The sequence below is a fragment of the Callospermophilus lateralis genome, chromosome 7, assembly GCF_048772815.1.
Source record: "Callospermophilus lateralis isolate mCalLat2 chromosome 7, mCalLat2.hap1, whole genome shotgun sequence".
NCBI lineage: Eukaryota > Metazoa > Chordata > Mammalia > Rodentia > Sciuridae > Callospermophilus > Callospermophilus lateralis.
In genome coordinates, this window is record NC_135311.1 from 12,587,559 (window position 1) to 12,610,075 (window position 22,517).

Genomic DNA, 22,517 nt, shown 5'->3' on the forward strand with positions numbered 1-22,517 from the left:
TGCAGCTGCAGGTTAGGACTTGACTGTAGTGTCTGTGTTGAATTTCTCTCTTCAGCTGGGACAAAGGCAAGACATCATGCTCATCTTTGGGCCTTGCCACCCTAAGAATGGTAGCCGGTGCTAGAAAGTTCTATGGATTCATTCACTGGGATGGAAAAACCTCATTCTACCTAAATGCAGCTCATTTTTTTTTTTTTTTTTTTTTGCTGTGGAAGATTTAGACAGTTAGGTTTGCTAACACAAAAGGCAAACCGTCCTCTTATGATCACATGACTGTCCAGCTGAGCTGTGGGTGATTCTTCCTTATGGCTAGCCAGCTGGCCACGTGTTTTGGGGGATTCTGGAGCAAGGCTCTCAACCTCAACTTGAACCTCCTGCCCCTCTGAGCTGAGAATAAGGAACTGGGTGAAATCCAGTTTCATAACCTGCACCATTACTCCCAAGTTTCCTCTAGTGAGCGACTGTGCTTCCTTCAAGGTTTCTTGTTGGAATGGCTGGTTTACACCCATTTCCCCAAAAGGCAAAAAACATAGCTGATTAATTTCTGCTGGAGAGCAGAGGTACTGGGTGTGTTATCTTCCTGCTGACACTGCTCAGAGGGAAGACTTGCCCAGAAAGAAAGTCCCGTAAGACTTTTGAAATAGAGCCCAAAGAATAGTGCTCCAACATTCTAGTTTCTGCCGAAGGAGTATTTCTAACACTCCATTTGGAGAGCGTGCCTTCATGACTAACAGCCAAAACTCTGACAGCTTGTGCCCTGCACGTAGGTCCCCAAGCAAGGGAGCGAGTGGGGGCTGGTACCATGCCATGCACTTGAGTGAGGGGCTCCCTCTGTCCCAAGGAAAGAGTATCTTTTCCTAATTTGCTCAAGATGATTTAGGAACTGGTGAGGGCCGTGTACCGTGTACCGTGTACCATGTACCGTGTACCGTGTGTTCCTTGCATACACAGAGTGTGAGCAGAGCATTCTTGCTGGTGTGTATGGCATGTTACAGGTGTGCAAAATATTGATTCCCTTCTTCTCACAGCTGCTGGACAGGTCTATTACTTCTAGTCAAGAGAATCTTCCAGCCACGTGCAGGAGCAACTTTGATTGTTTAACCACAGAGTGCCATAAGAAAACATCATTTTCTGCACGTGCCATGATGTGAAGGAGATTGGGAAACTGCTCTGTCATTCATCCAAATGGGAGCCAGTCAGAAAGGGCAAGTGACCGTTTGTCTGTTGGTACCAGCTATGCTCAGCAACAGAAGGTTTCCTGCTTTGCTTACATGTTGGGATGTGGTGATTTGCAATCTCCCAGTAAGAGCTGTACAGAGAAGGTCTAGATCCAGGGCACTTGCCACAATGGGTGACTGCAACTCAGTTTCCCAGGGAGAATGCCATCTGCCAGCTAGATCACAATTTCATAGGCTGAAATCTCCTGGGAGGTCTATTGTCCTGTGTGCCGGTTTTCTCCACCTGTGCACGAGAGGAAAATGTGAGTATATGTCAACTAAAAGGTGTGCCTAGGGAGCTCCAGTTCCATGTGGTACCCAGGAGAATTCAGCAAGTGGCACAGGAGGTGGGGTGTCTTAGATTTCCCTAGTGCTGTAGAAATCTGAGGTAGCAGGGCTTTGTCTTTGCCAAGTTCTTTTCCTCTTCTCCAACCACCCCATTTGGAACCCCCTGGGAATTTCTTTGCTCAGAAAAGTGCAGTAGGAGGGAATGGGGGAAACTGACATTGATTTTGACTCTAGGCTTGAGACAACATCCAGGGCTCAAACTAGCTGCATTCTTTGTTCCTAGTTGGGCCCAAGTTCTCTTTGTATCCCAATCATTCTACTTTCAGCTGGACACAGGGAAAGCCACTGCTGGCTTTTCATTACTGGTGTCTCTCGTGACCTAGGCATTTAGAAGGCTGTCAACAACCTTCCCACGGGCTTGCGAAGTCTTGGGTTTTCAATTACCTACTGATGGACGGGGGAACACCAAAATGACTGCCACAAAGAGGAAAGCAGGAATCAAAAACCGAAAAGGATTTACCTTCTCACAGTACTGCATGGTGGAATAAATTGTGTTCACCGGCTCTTCTCTGAAGGGAGTACCCTGGAAAACAACATCCATAGTCCCCTCCGTGAGCCTTCTGTGAATCTCCCTTCCTAATTCTGCCTCACCCATCCCCCTCCTCTGGTCCCACGTTTACTGGGGTAGTCTCTTCTCCTGGCCTCAGATCTGGTTTCATCCAACTTTGGAGAGGACCAGTGGATCAGGTGGGGGGGGGGAGGAGGAGCCCAGAGGAGGGATGTGCATGGTTCAGACAGACTGAGTCTTGCTTAGTCCGGGTTTTTGTTTTCCACCGGCTCCATGGATCGAGCAGCCCTATCAGTCCATGCACAGTGCTAGAGTGACTGGGAAAACTCCTTTCAGATTTCAGGGCAGCAGGCTGGTGGAAACACAGATGGAGGTGAGCCAGGGTGTGGAACGGAGGGAGTCAGAGTCTGAGGAAAGGAACCTGCTGCTGCTAGACCAAGCAGCAGAGTGGCTCCAAGTACAGAACTGACCCTTGGAGGCACCTTAGCATCTGGTTTGCTATATCCATGGCAGCAGCCCTCTCCCTCACACTAGGGGCTCCTCTTTTGGCCCCTCTAGGGGGTGCTCCTTAGTCATGACTCTCCTCTAACTCAGAGCCAGGCCTGCATGCAGATGCTCATGACCTCAAACCATGGAGGCTGCCAGGGGGTGACCAGTGGACCACATTCCTGTCCTCACAGAGGAATTCATGCTATCTTTTCCCTGACCTGGTGTTTCCTGGTTGGACCCTCCAGACTAGCTGTGACTGCTTTCCGGGCCACAGAAGCCAAGGGCGATGGTGGCCTCTGTCCTGGGGGTGGTGGTGGAATTTCCTGATAGCATCAGCAGCTCACCTTGGACTGAGGGATTTCATCATAGATTCTGGCCTCTGCTGGTTGAGCGTCTCTTGAAACGGTGATGCTCGTGTATATTGTTTTCTTTGAGACAGCACCTGGGTTACCAATAAACAGAACCACAGTCTGAATGGTGGATGAGCTTTTAAAGATCATCTTAGTCCTATGTTCTTTTTTATTATGAAGAAATAAAGCCATACGAGGTCAAGTGGTTTCATCCTATTGAGATGGATTCTTGGATCTTGGGATGGGCTCTTTCCTTTTTTCCAAAAATGCTATGTGGAATGGGAGGCCTGCTTCTCACCCAGAGCTCAGTGGGGTCTCTCTTCTACTCTAGAGTACGTGGTAGGCTAAAGAGGATCTCTTCCTCCCTGTGAGAGCAGTCAAAGGTAGCTCTTCCACCCAGAGTTTTCCTTAGTGTCTCTTGTAATTAGCAGGGATGTCCTCGCATGGCTAGCTGACTTTTCATCTCAGGGTCTTAGTTTTTTAACAACATTGATTCTCTCTGGTTGTACACTGTATTGCATTATTCCGGTACATACCTTCCTATAACCACCTTAATGTTATGCACATAGTAGATGCTCCACAAACCTTGGTTCCTTGCTTGACTGATTCACAGAATTAAGAAACTTTTACTAAGCTCCTTCTATGTGCGAGGTTCCCAGAGAAGCAAACACAGGAGAAATAAGTACCTATTTTTAGTAATTTATGAGCTAGAAGGGGTATTCATCCCAGTGTACTCCTTTTCTTTGCTACAAACAGAATATTTTAGAACCAAGTTGAAAAGAGGGCTGGGGCTGTGGCTTGGTGGCAGAGCACTTGCTTAGCATGTGTGAGGCACTGTGTTGGATCCTTAGCACCACATAAAGATAAATAAATAAAATAAAGGCATGCTGTTCCTCAGTAAGTAAAAGAGAGAGAGAGAGAGAGAGAGAGAGAGAGAGAGAGAGAGAGAGAGAGAGCTCACGTGCATGCTTACATGCACATGCCAGATTTTGGGGCCCTCCTATTCCAGGGCACCAGCATATCCACAAGTAATGGGTCTGAGCTGAGCAGTATCACAGCTCCAACATTTCAGAGTTTGGTCCTGTCTCAGTTCCTGCCCCAGATGTGGTGAGGGACCCAGACTGAGTGCTGTCTCTTATCTCATTTGTAAATATGAAAAATAGCCCCTTTCTTTCCCCAAGAGGTTGTGAGGGATCGAAGACAGATCTCTCTTGAGGGACTTTGCAGATCACCTACAACCTGAGCAGCTTGTGATTTCTCCCCTTTATGAGGGTCCACCATGCGGCCAGCGCACTGGTTTCATTAATGAGGTTCTTGGCATAAAAGTTAGCTAGCGAGATCGAAATAAACACACAGACTCAGTTACCTTTTTCTATGACCAGGTCTGAGACGGCTCCCCTCTCTGGTTCCCTCCTCGAACCACCCAGTAGGGCAGCAAGGATTACTCAGGGCTAGCAGGAGAGAGAGAGGGAGCACGCCAGGGAGTAGCCTTTTATTGGGGAACAAGAAATTCAGGGGAGAATTCCATCCAATGAAGGTTGAGGGGGCCGCACTCCAAGGTCAGGGTCAGTGATTGGCCCCCGAGGTCAGTGGTCAGTCACACCCCCACACGGACAGGCTCTCGCACCAGGAGAGGGCCAGGAAAGCTCCGACACAGTTTAGCCAGAGCGCCTCAGACCCAAGCCGGGAGTTGCCCAGTCACGTGTGAGAATGGCTCCCCACATGAGGGTATTTAAGTTATGATGCCTGTCAAAAACTCCCTTCCCTAGAATCCCTCCTCTGTACCCATACTGTCAATACCCTTCAATTAGAAAGAGAGCAGCTGACATTTACTGAGTATTTACTATGTACCAGGCCAAGCATTTCATATACTCCACTTAATAAGCATATGCAGCAAGCTGTATTATTATTATTATTATGAATATTTTTACAGTTGAGAAAACTGAAGCTTACAATGATAAAATAACCGGTAGCTGATATGTGATCAAGTTGGGACTTCACCCTCAGACTGCCTGCACAACAGATACTTAGTCTTAATCACTATGCTGTGAACTTCCCTCCCTCCCAGTTGTTATTCAGGAAACATAGGGCTGGGAGTTCCTAGTGAAGGGTGTCAAGTAAGAACCTGAGGAAGCAGAAACAAGGGAGAGTTAGGAACATGGAAACAGAGGTTCCATACTGTTTATTGTGATTGGTGAGAAACGAGGATCTTAGATGGACCTGGGGTTAAGGGGAATGGGGCAGTGTAAACCCTCTTAGGGACTTAAAATCAGGTTTCCTTTCTCCCTCCTCTCTCCCTCCCTCGTTTCCTCCCTCCTTCAATCCCTCCCTTCCTCCCTCCTACCTTCCCCTTCTCCTCTCCTTCTTTCCTCTATTTCTCCTTCCTTTCTTCCTCCCTCTCTCCCTCTTTCTTTCCTTCCTTCTTTCCTTTCTTCTTTCTTACCAATGAGTACATGTCCCTCATGGACTCTCCAAAGGTCATTATCAAAATACGATGACATTGGAAGGGACCCCGGAGACTCTGCGGTTCAGACATTTCACCAGTGAGGACATTGAGTCCGAAGTGAACCCATAGTACAACGAAGCATGACTGGTTACTGGCAGTGCTGAACTCAAACCCAGGTCCTGGACTCACCAAGAACAGATTCTGAGGACTGCTCAGGGTAACATCCTACAGTCCCCAGGGCCGTCATCCTGGGAGGTGGTGAGGTGGTGGGGTGGGGATTGTAGCAAGGTTAGAAAAACGGGCCTTTCCTGTCACCAGCCGTTCATGGGTTGCATGTGGGTCACGTGCCTGGAAGCCTCGTGGATAGAGACATCTGGTGTCTGGGAATGGCCGGTGGACATTTCCTCTGAGCAATTGCTCAGGGACAGTGTGAATATCTTTCCTGCTCTGCTGTGGCCCACTCAGCACCCGAGATGGGTGTGACTTGCCAAGATGTCAATCAACCTGCTGACTGCATGACATCACCAAGCAAGACTCCGCCCTTGAAACCTTACCCCTGCCTTTTGATGTACCCCCTGAAATAAACCACCTAAGCCATTTTCTCTTTGTTTAGTTCAAGAACCCATGTGGACTAGATTTATCAGGAGCTTCGCGCTCTGTAAATGTATTTCTCAGTGTCTGTGTTTTGTTATTTGTTAATTATTTGAGATGTTAAGATTTTAGGATGGCTTGGACTCCTCCGGGCAGGAGAAGAGCCCCCTCCTGATACTCTCCACTCCACCTTGGGTAAATGACTTCAGTTCCTGGAGGGAGGAAGGTCCATCTTCACATTTCACCGTCTGGGAGAATCCTACCTTGCCTTCTCTTGCACAGACGGAGGAGAAACACTGAAGGCAGGATGAGAACCAGCAGAAAGAGCAGAGCCAGCCCGCTCAGCATCCCGGGGTGGCGAGGACGGGCGCCGGTTGCAGCGTCTGGAAATGGACGCTTCAGTGAGTCTGGGCTCTCAGGAAATAAGCACCAGCCTTGTCCACATTCAGGGCCACTATCAAAACTGGGTGTCCTCAGCTGGGCATGGTGGTGCACACCTGTAACCCCAGCAATTCAGGAGGCTGATCCTCCTGATCACAAGTTTGAGGCCAGCCTGAGCCATAGAGAGAGGCCTTATCTCAAAATAAAGAACAAAAAGGGCTGGGGATGTAGCTCAGTCGGAGAGTCCCTTTGGGTTCAATCCCCAGAAAGGCAAAAAGAAAAAAAAAAAAAGAAGAAAGAAAAACTTGGGTGCCCCCCAAGGAGTGCTAAAGCCCCACACCAGACCTTCTCCTGTTAAAAGTCAGGAATTGAATCAGAGATGCTCAGGTCTGCCTCAGAGCACCCTGAATGCTTAGCATCTTGAAAAAGGCTTTGGCAATTTCTCAGCAGGCTTCCTGGGAAGAGATGTTCCTAGAGACCAGGTTCAGCCTAAAGGAGGCCCATTCCCCTAGGGGTGAGACCAAGTTCAGACCTTGAAGCTCTTCGGAGTGACTTCTGAGATTCATCAGGGTAAAAGTCCGAGCTGGTTACCTGCACAGAGCTGCTGGGCAGAGATGGAGCCAGAACTGTTGCTGACGGGGTTCCAGGCCGTGCACGTGTAGGTCAGCTCTGGGTCCTGAGGGGTCTGGAAGATTTGAAGGACGTTGCCCTCTTCTCCCAGAGGGCTCCAGCTGTATGTCACATTCTTTTCTTCTTTCTCCACAGAACATGTCAGTGTGACATTACAGGTGCCATTCACAGATGTCATGAAGCTCTGCGTGATTTTTGGCTTTTCAAGCCGACCTGTGAGGGGGAAAGTACGTGAACTCATGGTGAGCAGGAGCTGGTTTATGCCAGCTTATGAGAACCGATGGTTAGATTTTCAAGATGATTGTTAAATATAGTATTATTGAAAGTTAAATTATGGCTGAGGGCTGGGGTTGTGGCTCAGCGGTAGAGCGCTTGCCTAATACATGCATGGCTCTGGGTTTGATCCTCAGCACCACATGAAAATAAACAAAATAAAGGTATTGTGTCCAACTAAAACTAAGAAATAAATATTAAAAAAAAATCTTTAAAAAAAGTATGGCTGAGTGCTGTGGCACGTGCCTACCATCCCTGTAATCCCAAGAGTTGGGAGGCTGAGGCAGGAAGATTACAAGTTCAAGGGCAACCTGAGAAACTTAGTGAGACCCTGTGTCAAAATAAAAAAAGGTTGGGATGTAGCTCAGTGTAGAATACCCATAGGCTTAACCCCAGTACAAAAATATATATGTTAATATATTGTATATATTTTAATATACATATATTTTAATATGCACATATATTTAAGGACAACTAGAATTTTCTTTGGTAGGTGATGGATAATTTTAAGTTTTTAATATCCACATTAAAATAGTAAAAATAAACAGGTAACATTAATTTTAGTAATGCATTTTATCTAAGCTACTATCCAATATATCACTTTCACTTATAACCAATGTGAAAATTATTAATGAGATTTTTTATACTCTACTCTTGGTGCCAACACTTCAAAATCTGATGTGTATTTTACACTTACTGCCATCTCAATTTGGACTCATTACATTTCAGCTGCTCAAGAGACACATGTGCCTGATGGCTACCATATTGGACAAGGTGAGTCTAGATCAGTGCTTCTTAAACTTTAGCCACATAGGAACAATCCGGACAAAGTGTGAGATTCCTGGACTCTACCACCAAATGTTGGAAGTGAGACCTGAGAATCTGCATCTTCAAAAAACTTCCAGGTGATATTGCCAGGCTAGAGACCATATTTTGGATAGTATTGTGTGACACATCAATAATGACGATAATAAGTAGTTCTGATATTTTACCTTTAAAAAGAACTTTGCAAATTGTATGCATGTATGAATATGTAATAATAAATCTCATCATTATGTACAACTATAAGGCACCAATAAAAATGTGGAGAAAACCATTAAAAAATTAAAAAAATTATCATTAGCTACTAGAGAAATTCAAATGAAATGAAATGAGATATCACTACACACCCATTAGAATGGCCAAAATTAAAAAAAATAATGCTACCACCAAAGGCTGAGATGCCGAGCAATTGGACCCCTTATATATTCCCAGGGGATGTACCTAAAATGTAAAATAGTTTGGCAGTTTCTTTTAAACCTGAAAATGGACCTCCCATCTAATTTCATTCTTAGACATTTATTCCACAGAAGTGAAAATTTATCTCCTAAAGAGATTTGTACCTAAATGTTATAAATCTTATAAACAGCCTTATTCAGAATAGCCCCAAGGTGAAAACAATTAAAATGTCCTTTGGCAGGTGAAGGGTTAAATGAACTACTGGGCTTGCACCATGGAGTACTGTCCAACAATTAAAAAGTATAGATTGATACATACAATAGTTTGGGTAAATCTCAAAGAAATTATACCAAATGAGAAACAAGTCTCAGAAGGATATATTCACATTGCAGGAGTCCATCTACATAACATCTGTGGATAACATGGTTATAGATATGAGCAAATTAGCCCTCTCCAGGGGTTAGTAGTTTAGGAGCAGAAAGAGGGAGGTCATAGGTTGTCCATGAAGCACAAGGGAATCCTGGGATGGCACATTTAACTATTTTGCTTGTGGTAGTCTTTGTTTACATGAAGTTACATGTGACGGCTGTGATGACAATGACTTACAGTACTGGAAATTGAACCCAGGACTTTGCACATGCTAAGCAAGTGCTCTACCACTGAGCTCCATCCCCAGCCCTTTTTTATTTTGAGACAGGGTCTAACTTGCCCAGGCTGGCTTTGACCTTGGGATCCTCCTGCCTCAGCCTCCAGAGTAGCTGGGATGACAGGAGTGCACCACAAGGTCCAACCAGGTGTCCGTTAGACAGCAAAACAAAAGTAGGAACCCAGCCCTCCTTCCTCCCACAACTCACGGTAGACCTGAAGGTGGTAGTGTTTGGTGGTGGTGTAGGGAGAGTTCTTTGTGTTGATGTCTGCTCGGTAGACTCCTGCATCTTCCATCCTCAGATCATTAATGATCAGGTTGTAGTTCTGATCTGTGACTTCTATTCGTTCATAATAATTTCTGTGGGTCGTGACAACTATGGGTGCTGTTCCTGGGTCTCCTGGCGTCATAAAAGCAACAGATGTTTTAGAAGTCCACGCAATGCTGGAGAGTTGCTCTGATTCTTGAATATTTAAGGGAAAAGTAGCCGACTCCCCCAGAATTCCATTCACCACCATCAAGGCTGCGTCATTTCCAGTTGCTTCCAGCCCTGAGGACAAACAGAAAACTGTAACATCTGACTCTTGGCACCATCCAGTTCCTTGTCTTCTCAGCCTATAATCTGAGGAGCTTCCGTGGGTACAGCTCAACCCGTTTCTTGACAATATCTTTAGCACTTTATTGTAGTATGTTTAATGTTATGACAACTATATTTTCCAAAGGAGTCTCACTTAAAATTTAGTTTCTCAGTGAATTTGTAGAGATCTGTTTTGTTAAAACCTGCTTACCTAGTGTACACTTTCTGAAAGTTAGAAGGCAATTTGAGAGATGAAGACCACAAACCTCCCTGAGGTCCAAGATATACCGAGTGTACTTCTTTCTCAAGATCATATTGCCAAGTAGTGGAAGAGCTTGGGACAAGATCTAGAATATCTGGGCTGATGGACTCTTGGGTCACTGCTTTTTCTTTGTGGTGTTTGTAAAAAACCAGGTTACATGTTTTGCTTCTCTTCATGGAAGATATAGGCAGAAGATAAGGGTAACCATAGTGACTTTGCACCATCTGGTTAAGAAAGCCCTTTATTTCTGTGACAGAGGCTCTGGAGAAATTATTCCCCTAGTTGATGATTTTTCTTGGGGTGTCTTTTTGGTTCACTTCTATATCCTCATTCTCTAGAAGCATACCTGACGCATAAGGGGTTGCTTAGAAAATATTTATGGAATGAGTTTTAACTCATTCATGTGTTGTCTAGACTTTCTTGGACCAGCTTGTGAAGTAAGCAAAGATCACTTCTTCATTCATCCTTTTATGAATGAATGCATGTCTTTATTCAGGGGTCAGTTTTGTTTCAGACACTTTGGCAGATACTCATTAATTTGATTTATGATAAAAATGTTTGTTGGGCATTTACTCCTTAAGCATGATACAAGGAGCTGGGTATAGAATGGTGAGTGAGAAGAGATACAGTGCCTGCTTCACTTACCAATGTTGATTAGATAACCACACAAAGAGACAGATGAAAAATATGCAATGATATGCTTTGAAGGAGGAGAGTAAGGGGCTTGATCTATCTTGGGAATCCAGGGAACATTTCCTAGTAAAAGCCAAAGGGTATCTACCCTTAAATGTAATGTGGGAAAAGTGAAAAATTTAATTTCCTTTTCTTCTCTCCTCCATCACCTTGTGAAGATAAATTGATTGGATACGTAACTGTAAAATTAGAGGCAATATAATTACAAGGTATTATTTTCTCACCTTTTATTATGATGTTATTCTCTGAGGTTGTTTTTAAAACTTTTTTTTTTTTTTTGTGGTGCTGGGAATCATTTATTTTTGTGGTGCAAGGCCTGGTGCATGCTAGACAAGTGTACTTTCCCCGTGCTATACCCCCAAGCCCTCAAATTACTTCAAAACTGATTGGACAGGCACAGCCCAATCAGAAAGGTTGTCAATCCCAAACAGCTATTTGGACTGTTCTGATGTGTACTTCTTATATGCAAGATTCGAAGGCCAGGATGTGTTTCCCCCATATGCAGGTTCACGCTGACCCTAAAATTTATATAGGTCTTGGCATAGAGCAGAAATAAAGGGCTTTCTTAACCTGTTGGTGCAAAGTCACTATGGTTGGTTACCCTTGTCTTCAGCTCAGTAAGTACTGCAAAAGCCCCAGGGCTGCTAATAGAAACCTCTGCCCTTCCAGATCAAGGGAGATCCTCCCTAAGGAGAAATATCCCAGGCAAGGTCTGCTGTGTTAGTTGGAGCAAGCAGGCTAAGCCCAGAGGAGATGTTACCAGGCCCTGAGATGGGAGAGGAGACAAATGGTGGGAGGCGGGGGCAAGTAGAGACATTTATTTTCAAAGATTTATTAAATGCTAAACCATGTGCCAGATGCTGAGTTAGAAACACAGGGCTAAACAGACTATCAATGCAGCCCTAAGGGGCTTGAAGCTCAAAGACTAATAACGAAAAAATACAATGGTGAGTGCCAAACAGAAACAGCAATAGGAACAAATCATTGAGGGGACAGAAATTTCGGTTAATGCTGCCTTCGGTAAATTGCAGTCATATTTTGCCAGAATCTTTGAACCTGAACTCTCTCCAGGTATACTGTTCTACTGGGCTGAGGAGGTCTGGTAGTGGGGCACTTGAGTGTTCCAGCCTGAATTCTTGGCTGTCCCAGTTATTGGCGTGGGATCTGTGCAGTTGAGCCTAGAAGGACCCTGAACTCATTGCAGAGATTCCAAAGGGCCCCATGTTTTCACTTTGCATTAGGTCCTGTGAATTTTAGAGCCAATCTTGCTCCTGCATCTTCCATGTCTCAAGGTTTTATTATAATTAGGCCCAAGTGTCTAACCGTCATTCCAATCTGGATTTAAGTTAGGTCAAATGAAGTGAACAAGACCTGAGGCTTGTCGTTCTTGTGGGTTCTTAAACCCTAGCACTGGGGAGGCACCTTGCTAAGACTGACAGCTTCTTGGTATTAGGGCAGTTGGGAAGCCACAAGTGATGGGTGGGTGGTACAGTTTGAAGAGTGTGTCTGCTCTCCATAGCAAGTCATTCAGGAAGTGATGCTGGGTTATCAAAGGGCAATCGGGCAGCGGGGGTGGAGGGGAGGCCAAGCCGGAGGAAGTCCTGCTACTCTTTGTGCTTCTGGTGTTGTTGATGCCAACTCCCTGCTTGGTGAGAAAAGGCAAAGCATCCATAGTCATAGGATAAATGTTCTGCCACCTTTAAATGTTCCCTATTGTGCTCTAAGTAGCTGAAAAACCATGTAGTGGAAAGACAGGAAGGCAGAAGATGTAGGTGCCAGTACTTCTATTTATGAACGGGGTTTAATAAAGTGACAAAACATTTCTGAGTGTATTTCGTTAGCCGGGATGAAAGTAGTAACTATATTGGCCACTATCTGCTTAGCAGCAAATGGTGACATGCTTTGTTAACCATCAAGGCAAAACTGGCATTGGTTATTTTGGGGATTGGTAAGGATCAATTGTATTATGCCCTTTACAGCTTCCATAGGCCATCCCTATGGCATCCTCGGTGATGCCAAGGACATAGGAGCCCTTTTAAAGTCTTCTTCTTTTTTTAATCAAGAAGCACTATATCACTGAACTATATCCCCAGTCCTTTCTAGTTTTTATTTTGAGATAAGCCTCACTAAGTTGCTAAGGCTGGCCTCTAATTTGTGATCCTCCTGCCTCAGCCTCCTGAGTTGCTGGTATTACAGGCATGCACCACCATGGCTGTCTCCTTTAAAAGACGTTTTTAAGGAATGATTCAAGTAAAGCTTGGAGGGGTGGTTTTTAGCTACTCTTTTTTTTCTTTTTTGGTACTGGGGATTATATTCAGGGACACTCTACCCCTGAAATAATCCCCAACCCTTTTTATTTTGAAATAGACTCTTGCTAAATTGCCCAAGCTGGCTTTGAATTTGTGAATTTCCTGTTTCACTTCCCCAAATTCCTGGGATTACAGGCATGTGTCACCCAGTTTTTAGATACTCTTGGTGGACTTCATTTTCCTCTTAAAATACTTCAGAAGGTTTTAAAAGAGAATCTCCATATCAATCAATTTCAATATTTCTTTCTCCAAGTGCTAAAAGAATTCGAATATTACACTATTACTGGAAGGCATCTTAGCAAAACTCAATTTCAGAGAAAACTTGTGGCACAGTAATGTCTTGAGAGCGGAGTGGGATGTAGCTCAGTGGGAGAGCAGATACCCAGCATGGGCAAGGCCCTGGGCTCCATCCCTAGTATTGCTCCCACTCACAAAAAATGTCTCCAGGACTAAACATAAAATGTAAGATGCTAATCTATGACGAAGACAGGTTCTTTGGAGTTTAATATCTTGTTAGGCAAATAAGACACATGTTATGTTTATGACAGTTATGTTTGTAACTGTCATTAACACTAAGGAGGGCAAATGATAAATTCAAACAAATAGAATAGACAGGTACTTTCAGTAGGAATTCAAGGGGAGAGGCCATGTTGAGCCTTACTGGTTAAAGAAACTTCCAGAGGCAGTAGAACTTGACAAGGGAAAATAGAATTTTATTAGATGGAAGAGAAAGGAAGAGAATCTCAGGTTCACAGCTTCAGAATAAAAGTTTAGAAGCAGAGCTTTTGATGTCAGTTGACTGAGTAGAGATTTGCATAACAGAGCAGAGAGAGGTAAGGCTGGAGACACAAATTAGGCACAGCCTTGAGTCTGAGGTCTATGTTAGAGGCAGAGGAAATTATTAAAGTTTGTTGAGGATAAAGATTAGAATAATGTTTTAAGGTCATCATAATATAATAATGATGCAAGGAAAACAAAAATAGAGAAGCCCGGCTAGAGAGACCCTTTAGCTGACTATTAGAGCTCTCTGGTCATGAACCAGGGACTGATAATGGGATAGAAAGGAAGGGCTGGGGTTGAGAGATAGCAAAACGCAAGGCAAGAAATAAGGAGGCATCTAATAGAACTCAGTTGTTCCACAGTGAATTTTGAATTTCTCTACTTTGTGCCTGGAAAATTTGTTGTGGGAAACTGGTTTATCCTGGGAATTTTACAGTGGGAAGAAGTCAAAGGAGATAGACAAGTTTGATGTTAGAAATATTGGATTAGAGAATGATAGTGGACCAACTAAGTAAGCAGTCAGCGGATGGATGATAAGGGGGGACTGGGCTTGAAGTATTGTTGGGGTGGGGGAGCACTGTGGCCAGATCCGCTAGCTTTACCCCCACTATTTGTTCTCTCCCATATCTCAATGATAGAGTCCTTAAGTTTTGGAAGGGCGAATGGCCACCCAGGAAAAGGACTACATTTCCCTGCTGTCTAAATGGGGTTATGTCACTAAGTTCAGGCCAACAGAATGAGAGTCAAGTGTGGCCTGTGCCCCCCATGTCTGCAGGAAGAGGAGAATTTGCTTTCGTCATCTCTTCTTTGCTTCTTCAGGCTGAAATACCATGACAGCGGGATCTCAGACAGATGTTATGGATCACAAGGAGAAAACCAAGGACTGAGGATGGTGGAGCAAAAGACAGAAAAAAATCTGGGTCCTTGAAGACTTTGTGAACTAGTTGAACTGCTCCACCCACTGTGAACCGCCAGCTCTGGCCATTTTACATGAGCAAGAAATAAACTTCCTTCTTGCTTAAGCCATTCTACTTTCAGCTTTGTTATGTATCATCCCATGACCCTCAAGTGGTTTGGAAATCATTTACATATAGGGAGGGATTAAAGGAAAGGAAGGTCATTTGGAAAGAGTAAGGCTGAAGTCCTAGGCAGCTATTCTTGATGACCTTCATCTCTTGTAATACAGGAGGTGAGACTGTCCACGAAGAGTGAGGAGACCAAGGTGAGACTGGCTAGGAAGCATAAAATTTAGGGGGACACATTTTGAATACAGTCATGCTTGAACCTGGAAGTGTTATCTTGAGAAAATGATTGAGATTCATTGATCCTCAGTTCCCCAATACAACCTCTCCATACACAACCCTACCACAATGTAATTACCAAGAATGCCGAATCCTTGTTTCAATCGCTGTTGTTTCCCCAGAAACTAGTGGATGGTTATCAAATGTTCATGAAAAAATTAATAATAAACAATGAATACATATTTTTTTTCTTACCACTGATCTAATTACCATTATCTAGCAATTTGAAAAGAATTGAGGGCAAGAACACTTTTCATTGGCCTCTGAGTTTTGGTGTGAAAGATCAAGGTTTAAACTGATTAATAAGAAAGAGCCAACTTTGATTTCTTTCTACTCCAATATTCTATACTGTTTGTAAAGAAAATTTGTATAGCTGGGTGCAGTGGCACATACCTGTAATCCCAGCTACTTGGGAGGCTAAGGTAGGAGGATGACAAGTTGGAGGCCAAGCATTTTGACAACTAAGTAACATCTTAGTGAGATCCTGTCTTAAAATAAAAAATAAAAAGGCTGAGAATATAATAATCTCTGTCTCATAGAGCTGTTGTGTTGAACCTGGAAGTGTTATCTTGAGAAAATTATGGGGTTCCACCGAGGGGAACCCCAATCCCATCCCCACGTGGGATGTGGGTGGTATTGGTTGGTGAAATAAAACAGATCTGTCCTGCTACTTTGAGAGATTACAGAGATTAGCTCAGTGGTAGAGTGCCTCTGGGTTCAATCTGCAATATCAATATCATCCCAATAATTTTTTTTTTTGGATGCAGATCTGCAGAATGGAGACCCACAGCCAAGTTAGTAGAAGTGTCTTGAAGTAGGGATCAAGAAAGATCCTTCTAGTCCTGGATCTACTATCTACTAGCCAAATGTCCTTCAAAGTCACTTAATTCAGTCTCAGGATCCTCATTGGTATGCGGGAAGCCATCTGTGAAATGCAGGAGGACTTCTCTCGGCACGGCAGCCAGGCAGGGGACAGTTCTGGCACTGGAACTTCCCGTGGCTCTCCCGCGGCGACAGACTGCCCAATGCAGGTGACCTTCCCCTCTGCTCTGCTGGATAGGTCCCTCACAGTAACACTGGAGATGGCCATAACCCGTTAAGAACCGAGCAGCCTACCTGCCCCCACCTTTAACCTGTTTTGGTGAAGAACTTTCCATGGAATTTCTTTGATGTCTTTCAATATAAAGAAGCAGGTGCAGGCTCCTTTGTGTTAGTGGCGATCAGTCTGGTCAGCTGCCCGTCCTGCCCCCAAACCACTCTCTGTGTTCTGTGTTTTTTTTTTTTTTTTTTTTGTTGTTGTTGTTCTATTTTTCTTAGCTTTTATTTCTCATCCAGCTCATTCCACCAGGGGGGAACCCCATTCCCACCCCCACGTGGGACGTGGGCGGTATTGGTTAGTGAAATAAAACAGAGCTGTCCTGCCACTTTGAGGGATGTCAGAGATGAGCTGGGGAGAGGGCTCTCAGGCATGTCTACTAATGGAGAAGAATCTAGACACCCCGAGGGGAGTCTTGCCTTGAGGAGAGTCCTCTACCTGCCCCTATATGAAGCACAGGACCGAGAGTCACTGAGAACTCAACTGCCTGGGTTTGAATCTTGGCTTTGTCAGGTACTGGCCATCATCCTTTGGTTCAGTTAGTAACCTCCCTGTGCCTCAGTTTACCCAGCTCTAAAATGCAGATTATAGTAACACTAACATTATAGAAGTGTTACAGTTCAATGAATTAATTTTGTACTTCTTAGAACAGTGCCTGGCATGCCCTGTGTTTGTTATATAATTTTGTGTGTGTGTGTGTGTGTGTGAGTGTATGTGTGTGGTGCTGGGGATTGAACCCAGGACCTTGTGCAAGCTAGGCAAGCACTCTACCAACTGATCTATATCCCCAGCCCCTAAAATTAAAAAAAATAATAATAATTTTAGTTGTAGGGGGACACAATGCCTTTATTTTATTTATTTATCTATTTTTACGTGGTGCTGAGGATGAAACCCAGTGCCTTACCCATGCTAGGCAAGCACTCTACCACTGAGCTACAACCCCAGCCCTGTTATGTAAAATTAATAAGCATGTTACAGAGATTAAAATAGCACCCTGGACAACTCAGAAAGAAAAAAGAAGTGTTGGAGTTTTGCAGAGATGTCAGAGGAGGTCTAACAGTAAGCAAGGGTGGACTGCGGATGATGGTACTGTTGCTTAATAGACACCCTCACCCCTTGTGTTTTCAGGATCCTTCAAATAAGCACTTCTTGTTCTTTTTTTAGCAGTAGCAGACTTCCTCCCTTCTTCTCCATCCACTGCCTACCATGGGGGTGGAAGGTCCTTTTGTATTGCCGGACTGGGATGGTGACCAGAGGCAGCATGATCTTGCGGTAGCCAAAACCCAACAGTGGGTTATAACTTGTCCCACTAAGTTGAGACACTGAAGGCAAAGAGGAAGCAAAATGGTTGGACAGCAGAAATTTTGTGTCATTCTCCAGAAAGATGGAAAGTCCTTAGTCACAAGGTTGTCAGAAAAGGGAACCTGCTACTCTCCTACCATGATATCCTATTTTCCTCTGCGATTTTTCCTTTATATTATCTTTATTGAGATTTGGGTTAACTTTAATCAGTTGCTTCAAAACAAATAAAACCCAACACACACACACATGCATGTGCAAAATCTCAAAAACAGAGATGGGGTCATGGCCATCCATTGCTTTCCCCTGCTCCTCTCTATTAGCACATACTTAAGCATCAAGTGTAACAAACGGAAAATGGGTACCTATACAGTTCCCCCAATATCAGACCTATTAACTGATTGCTCATATCTCTTTTTCCCCCGCTGGTTGTACAGTGATGAATTTAGTTACCCCCAAAGTTTCAGGTCTACCCCTCTCTAAAGGGCCAAGATAAGAAAGGTTTGATTCAGAACACTTGAGAACCTGGATGGCCTGGCACTGACTGTTGGACACTCTCTGCTCAGTCAGATTACAGGTTCAAATCGGGGCTGCTTCAGCATATTGGACTGACACCATGGGCCTCTATCTTCTCCCTGGAGTCTCGTGTTATTACAGGGACACAGTTTCCAGCCTCTATTCGAGAATCATGTCTTTGAGCTGATGTCCTGACGTCTAATTTTCCCCACATACAATATATTTCCATTTCTATAATTAAGCTTCTGTGTTTGAGCCCCTCATGAGGGACCATGGTGGTCATCTGCTCAAATCTCTTTCTAGAATTGAGGTCTTGTCTTTATCTTGAAGGCCTCTCCCTGCAAGGACTTCAGGCCAGTGGCAGGTTGGCTCTTGTTAGTGCCCTTCAGTAGGCCTGCATCCTGTCTCTGACCCCCGGGATGATGCCAGGGGTCTAGTTATCCCTGGACAGATATCATGGTGGGCCCCCTCACTTCTTGGGTTTTTAAGTTTCTGCTGAAATGCTTTATGATCTACTCTATACCCAACAGGGACATCAAGACCATCTTGACACTGGACTTTTGTTTGTTTTGAAAAAGCTAATTCAAGTCAACTTAAATTATACTGAAATAATGGTGTGTGAACAGAGTCTGAAGAGATGGCTATTCCCTCGGATATTCTGTCTTGAGAGTCTGCCAAAATTTCTATTACTGACAAAGGGCTTGTCCACCAGTACCTCTTTGGTAGGGGAAGAGAGAGGTTCAGCTTCAACTTGAATAATCCTGTCTTTCAAGGAATAAATACCCAAATATGAAAACCATCCATAATGGGACCAGTGTTTTACTCCACTATAGCAAGAGAATAGTTCTTGGTGGTTAATTTTAAGAACCCTGGGGTTTATTTATTTATTTTTTTTAAAAAAATATTTAGTTGGACACAATACCTTTATTTTACTTATTTTTATGTGGTGCAGAGGATTGAACCCAGGGCCTCACATGTGCTAGGCGCACGCTCTAGCTCTACCACCGAGCCACAGCCCCAGCCCTGACACTGGGGTTTAAATCCCACTTCCTCTACTTTTTGGCTAAATGGCCTTTTGACTTAATGTGTATCAATGTTTTTATCTGTAAATAGGTAGAGTCATAGTATCCATCTCATGGGTGTTGGAGGAGATTAAACAAAACAATAACCGTCGTCTATGGAGAGTGTTGTCAGATGAGTAGGGATTGTTCCACCCATGGTTTGTTATTGCTATTATTTTTTTAAAAATATTTTTTTAGTTGTTGATGGACCTTTATTTTATTTATTTATATGTGGTGCTGAGAATCGAACCCAGTGCCTCATACATGCCAGGCAAGTGCGCTACCACTGAGCCCCAGCCCCAGCCCCTGTTATTACTATTATTGATGGGAGATAGGAGAAAGGAGCAAGAGAAGGAGTTGAGGAAGTAGATGTAAGAAGTGGGAGGAGAAAAAGAAGAATTAAGAGTGTGAGAGAGAACACAGAGAGGGAATGGACAGGGAGCAAAAGTGATGAGGGTGAGTGGCTAATATGTGGAGGGACAGTCAGAGTCACAGAGTTCCCAAAGTGACCATGAGAAAGTCAAGCTCAGAGCACAAGACTGTGAGTCTTGATTCTCCAAGAAAACCTTTCCAGTGGGGAGCAGTCAGAGGTTCACACACTCAGACTTTCCCTACGTCAGTGATTTCAGGGGAAAATGGGGATTTCTACCTTCATCTCTCCACATCTTCTCAGCGGCTTTGACTGCTCTGAAGTCTAGGAAGTGCATAAAACCAGTGTGCACTCCTAAGCCCAATACCAAATATGAGGGCTCACCTCTTCTAGGGACAGCAGTGGGGCGGGGGATTTTATGGCGTACATGTGCACTCAGGAAAATGGAAATGTTTGTGGAATAATCTTTAAGAGGCAAACGTATCCGTTCAGTCAATGTGAATGGTGTGTGAAAATGTTTGCAGCTTTATTCTATAAAATATGCACCATTCTCTATTTAAGGAGTCCCTAATGACACGAATATCTCACCTGGTTCCTTTTTCAGAACAACAGCCCACACCTAAGCTCAAACTCATTCTACTTTTCTGCATGCTCATGTTCCTTGGACCATCCCAAACAGAGGAGTCCTGTCCAGGATCTTGGTGCAATAAATTCAAGATCCTTCCTAATAATGCATGAGAAATCCAGTGCAAGCCAGATGCAGTGGTGCATGCCTTGGGTGGGGTGTGGGGTGGGGAGCTGAAGCAGGAGAATCTCAAGTTTAAAGCCAGCCTCAGCAACTTAGCAAGGCCCTAAGCAACTCAGTGAGAACCTTTCCCAAAATAAAATATAAAAATGGCTGGGGATGTAGCTCAGAGGTAAAGTGTCCCTGGGTTTAATCCCGGGTACCACCGTCACCACCACAACAATTAAAAAACAAAAACTGTGAAAAAACAAAAAATAGCATTAGCTAATATTTGTTAAGCATGTCCTGTATTTGGTTTCTATACCAAGTATTGTAAATTATTATTTTGATTCTCTAAATAATCCTACTAGTAATAGTTTCCCCATTTTGAAGGATTTGAAACAAAAGTTCAAGAGGTTGCACAACTGTTTTGAGGATCAGAACTAATGGGCAAGTGAGTTGCTACTAGATGATTCGACAACTTTGACTTCAGTTTCAGGAGAAGAGAAAGTGTATCCTAGGGCAGCCTGTTATATTGCTCTTTGAAGAATGAGGATTTGAACACTTAGTGAGGAGATCAGATGGAGCAGAAAGGCCTTTGGCTTGGGTTACAAGAATCAATGTCCATTTCTAGTTTTACCAATTTCGAGAAGTGGCACTTCAGGTGAATTATTTAATTTCTGAGTCTTGGTTTACTCTTCCTCTTTTTCATTACTCATAATGAAATTAATAATTTTCATCTCACCTGTTGCAGAGGTCCTAATACGGGTAACATAAGAAGTAGGCATGATAACTGAAGAATACTTTTCAAATTAAGTGAAATGCCACCCCGTCTATTCCTTCTCTGAGAGATAAGGACATCCCTAGGTTCCACTCTGTTCCCCATCTACTTGCATAGGGTGATCAGCAGAAGCTGCAAATACTCAGCCTGCTCAGTGGTTGTAATCTCCATAAAACTCAAATTAAAGGAGCCGTACCCTGGTGAAGGAAACCAGAGAGATCATAGTGCACTGATTCTACTTTTTCACAAAGTCCTAACCCTCCAGGTTTCCTAGGTTCTCACTCATGCTAGGCATTTGCTAGTGCACATTCAGAGCTGGTAAGAATACTAGAAGTACACTTAGAAATTCCAAACATGATCAATTTTTACATGAACAGGCAATTATTTGGATCTAGGATGATAATATGAGCAATTATAAAGCACTCTGAGGACTTTTTTTGTTAACATCACCTACTTGTTCGGTAGGTAATCTAATAACCAGTATTAATTTAAGGCATAAGTAAGGAAAATAGAGTTCATGACTCAAGTTCTGAACCTCTGTTTTTGTCTGGAATTTACTTGCACAAAAATGGCGGGAGGGTCATCACCTTTCCCCCATTTATTTCAGAGTTTTTGGAGAATAAAAAGCAGACTGATGATCCTGAATGTGCTTTTAAAATGAAAGGAGCTCATGGAGAGGAATTTTCTTATAGTGAGAAATCACGCAACATTCTAACCTGACAGAGCAATGAAATATCATTAGTCAGATCATATCTCTCTCAAAAACCACATAACACATTCTAATATCAAAAAACAAACAAAACAAAAACACACACAAAAAAACCCAAATCGCTTTTAATTTGCTCAAGGTTTTGGATGACCTATCTTTTCATGGGTTCTGTGGGTGAGTCTACACATTGGGTTTTGTGGGTGAGTCTACCCAAAATGCTGACTCTTCCCAGAAGAGGGTTTTTTTCTCAGATGTGTGGAGACAGCATAGATAAAACTCAGAAATATTAACATATTAACTCTACATTGAGAAATAACTTAAATTGTTTTAAGATTTGAGCTTAAAACCACCCCCCATTAGTTGGATCTCTTTTGAGTACAAGGTATACTGAAATAGAGGGTCTTCTATTGAAAAAATATCAAAGGGGACACTTCAGTATCTTCCTTAAGAGCAATTTCTACAACTTTATGGAAAAGTAGGAATGAGGGAGGGTAACAAGGGTCAGAACTCACAGGTTTGCAGAAAAAGGAGCGAAATCCACAGGAGGTGCTGGGCCATCTTCTTCTGGGCTCTAGTCTTCTGCAGACAAGAATGATGCTCTACTACCACAGTCTGTTTCACTGGAGTTTAGTTGCCTCTTGCTTCTTTTTATAGCCGCGTTTGAGAGGAAGTGTGAGTTAACCGATTAAAGAGGTATTGGTCTTTGTAATACTGTGCTAGTGTCTTCTGATGATATAGCATATGCTGCCTAGCCAATGAATTATTTATTCAACAAACATTTATGGAGTGCCTGATATGTGCCAGGTACTATTCTGGATGCTGGCAAATATCAAGAGCATTAAATAATGGATTGCCCTGCTTCCATAGAGTTTATACTCTTTTTTTGGAGGTGTCAAGAATTCCATAGGAAATTCTAATAAAGTGTGATAAGTGTTGCACTTG

The 22,517-nt window shown here is 43.5% G+C and overlaps 1 protein-coding gene across 1 annotated transcript; it reads right to left on the reverse strand.

Moving 5' to 3' along the window:
- Positions 1-722: 722 nt before the first annotated feature.
- On the reverse strand, positions 723-22,171 carry Cd84 (CD84 molecule). Its single transcript, XM_076861355.1, is given in 8 exon segments — positions 723-1,423; positions 1,426-1,461; positions 2,026-2,088; positions 2,907-3,004; positions 6,213-6,332; positions 6,922-7,173; positions 9,306-9,647; positions 22,088-22,171. Coding segments are annotated over 8 exon segments (987 nt in total). The 5' UTR covers positions 22,134-22,171; the 3' UTR covers positions 723-1,393.
- Between the last annotated feature and the right edge of the window lie 346 nt (positions 22,172-22,517).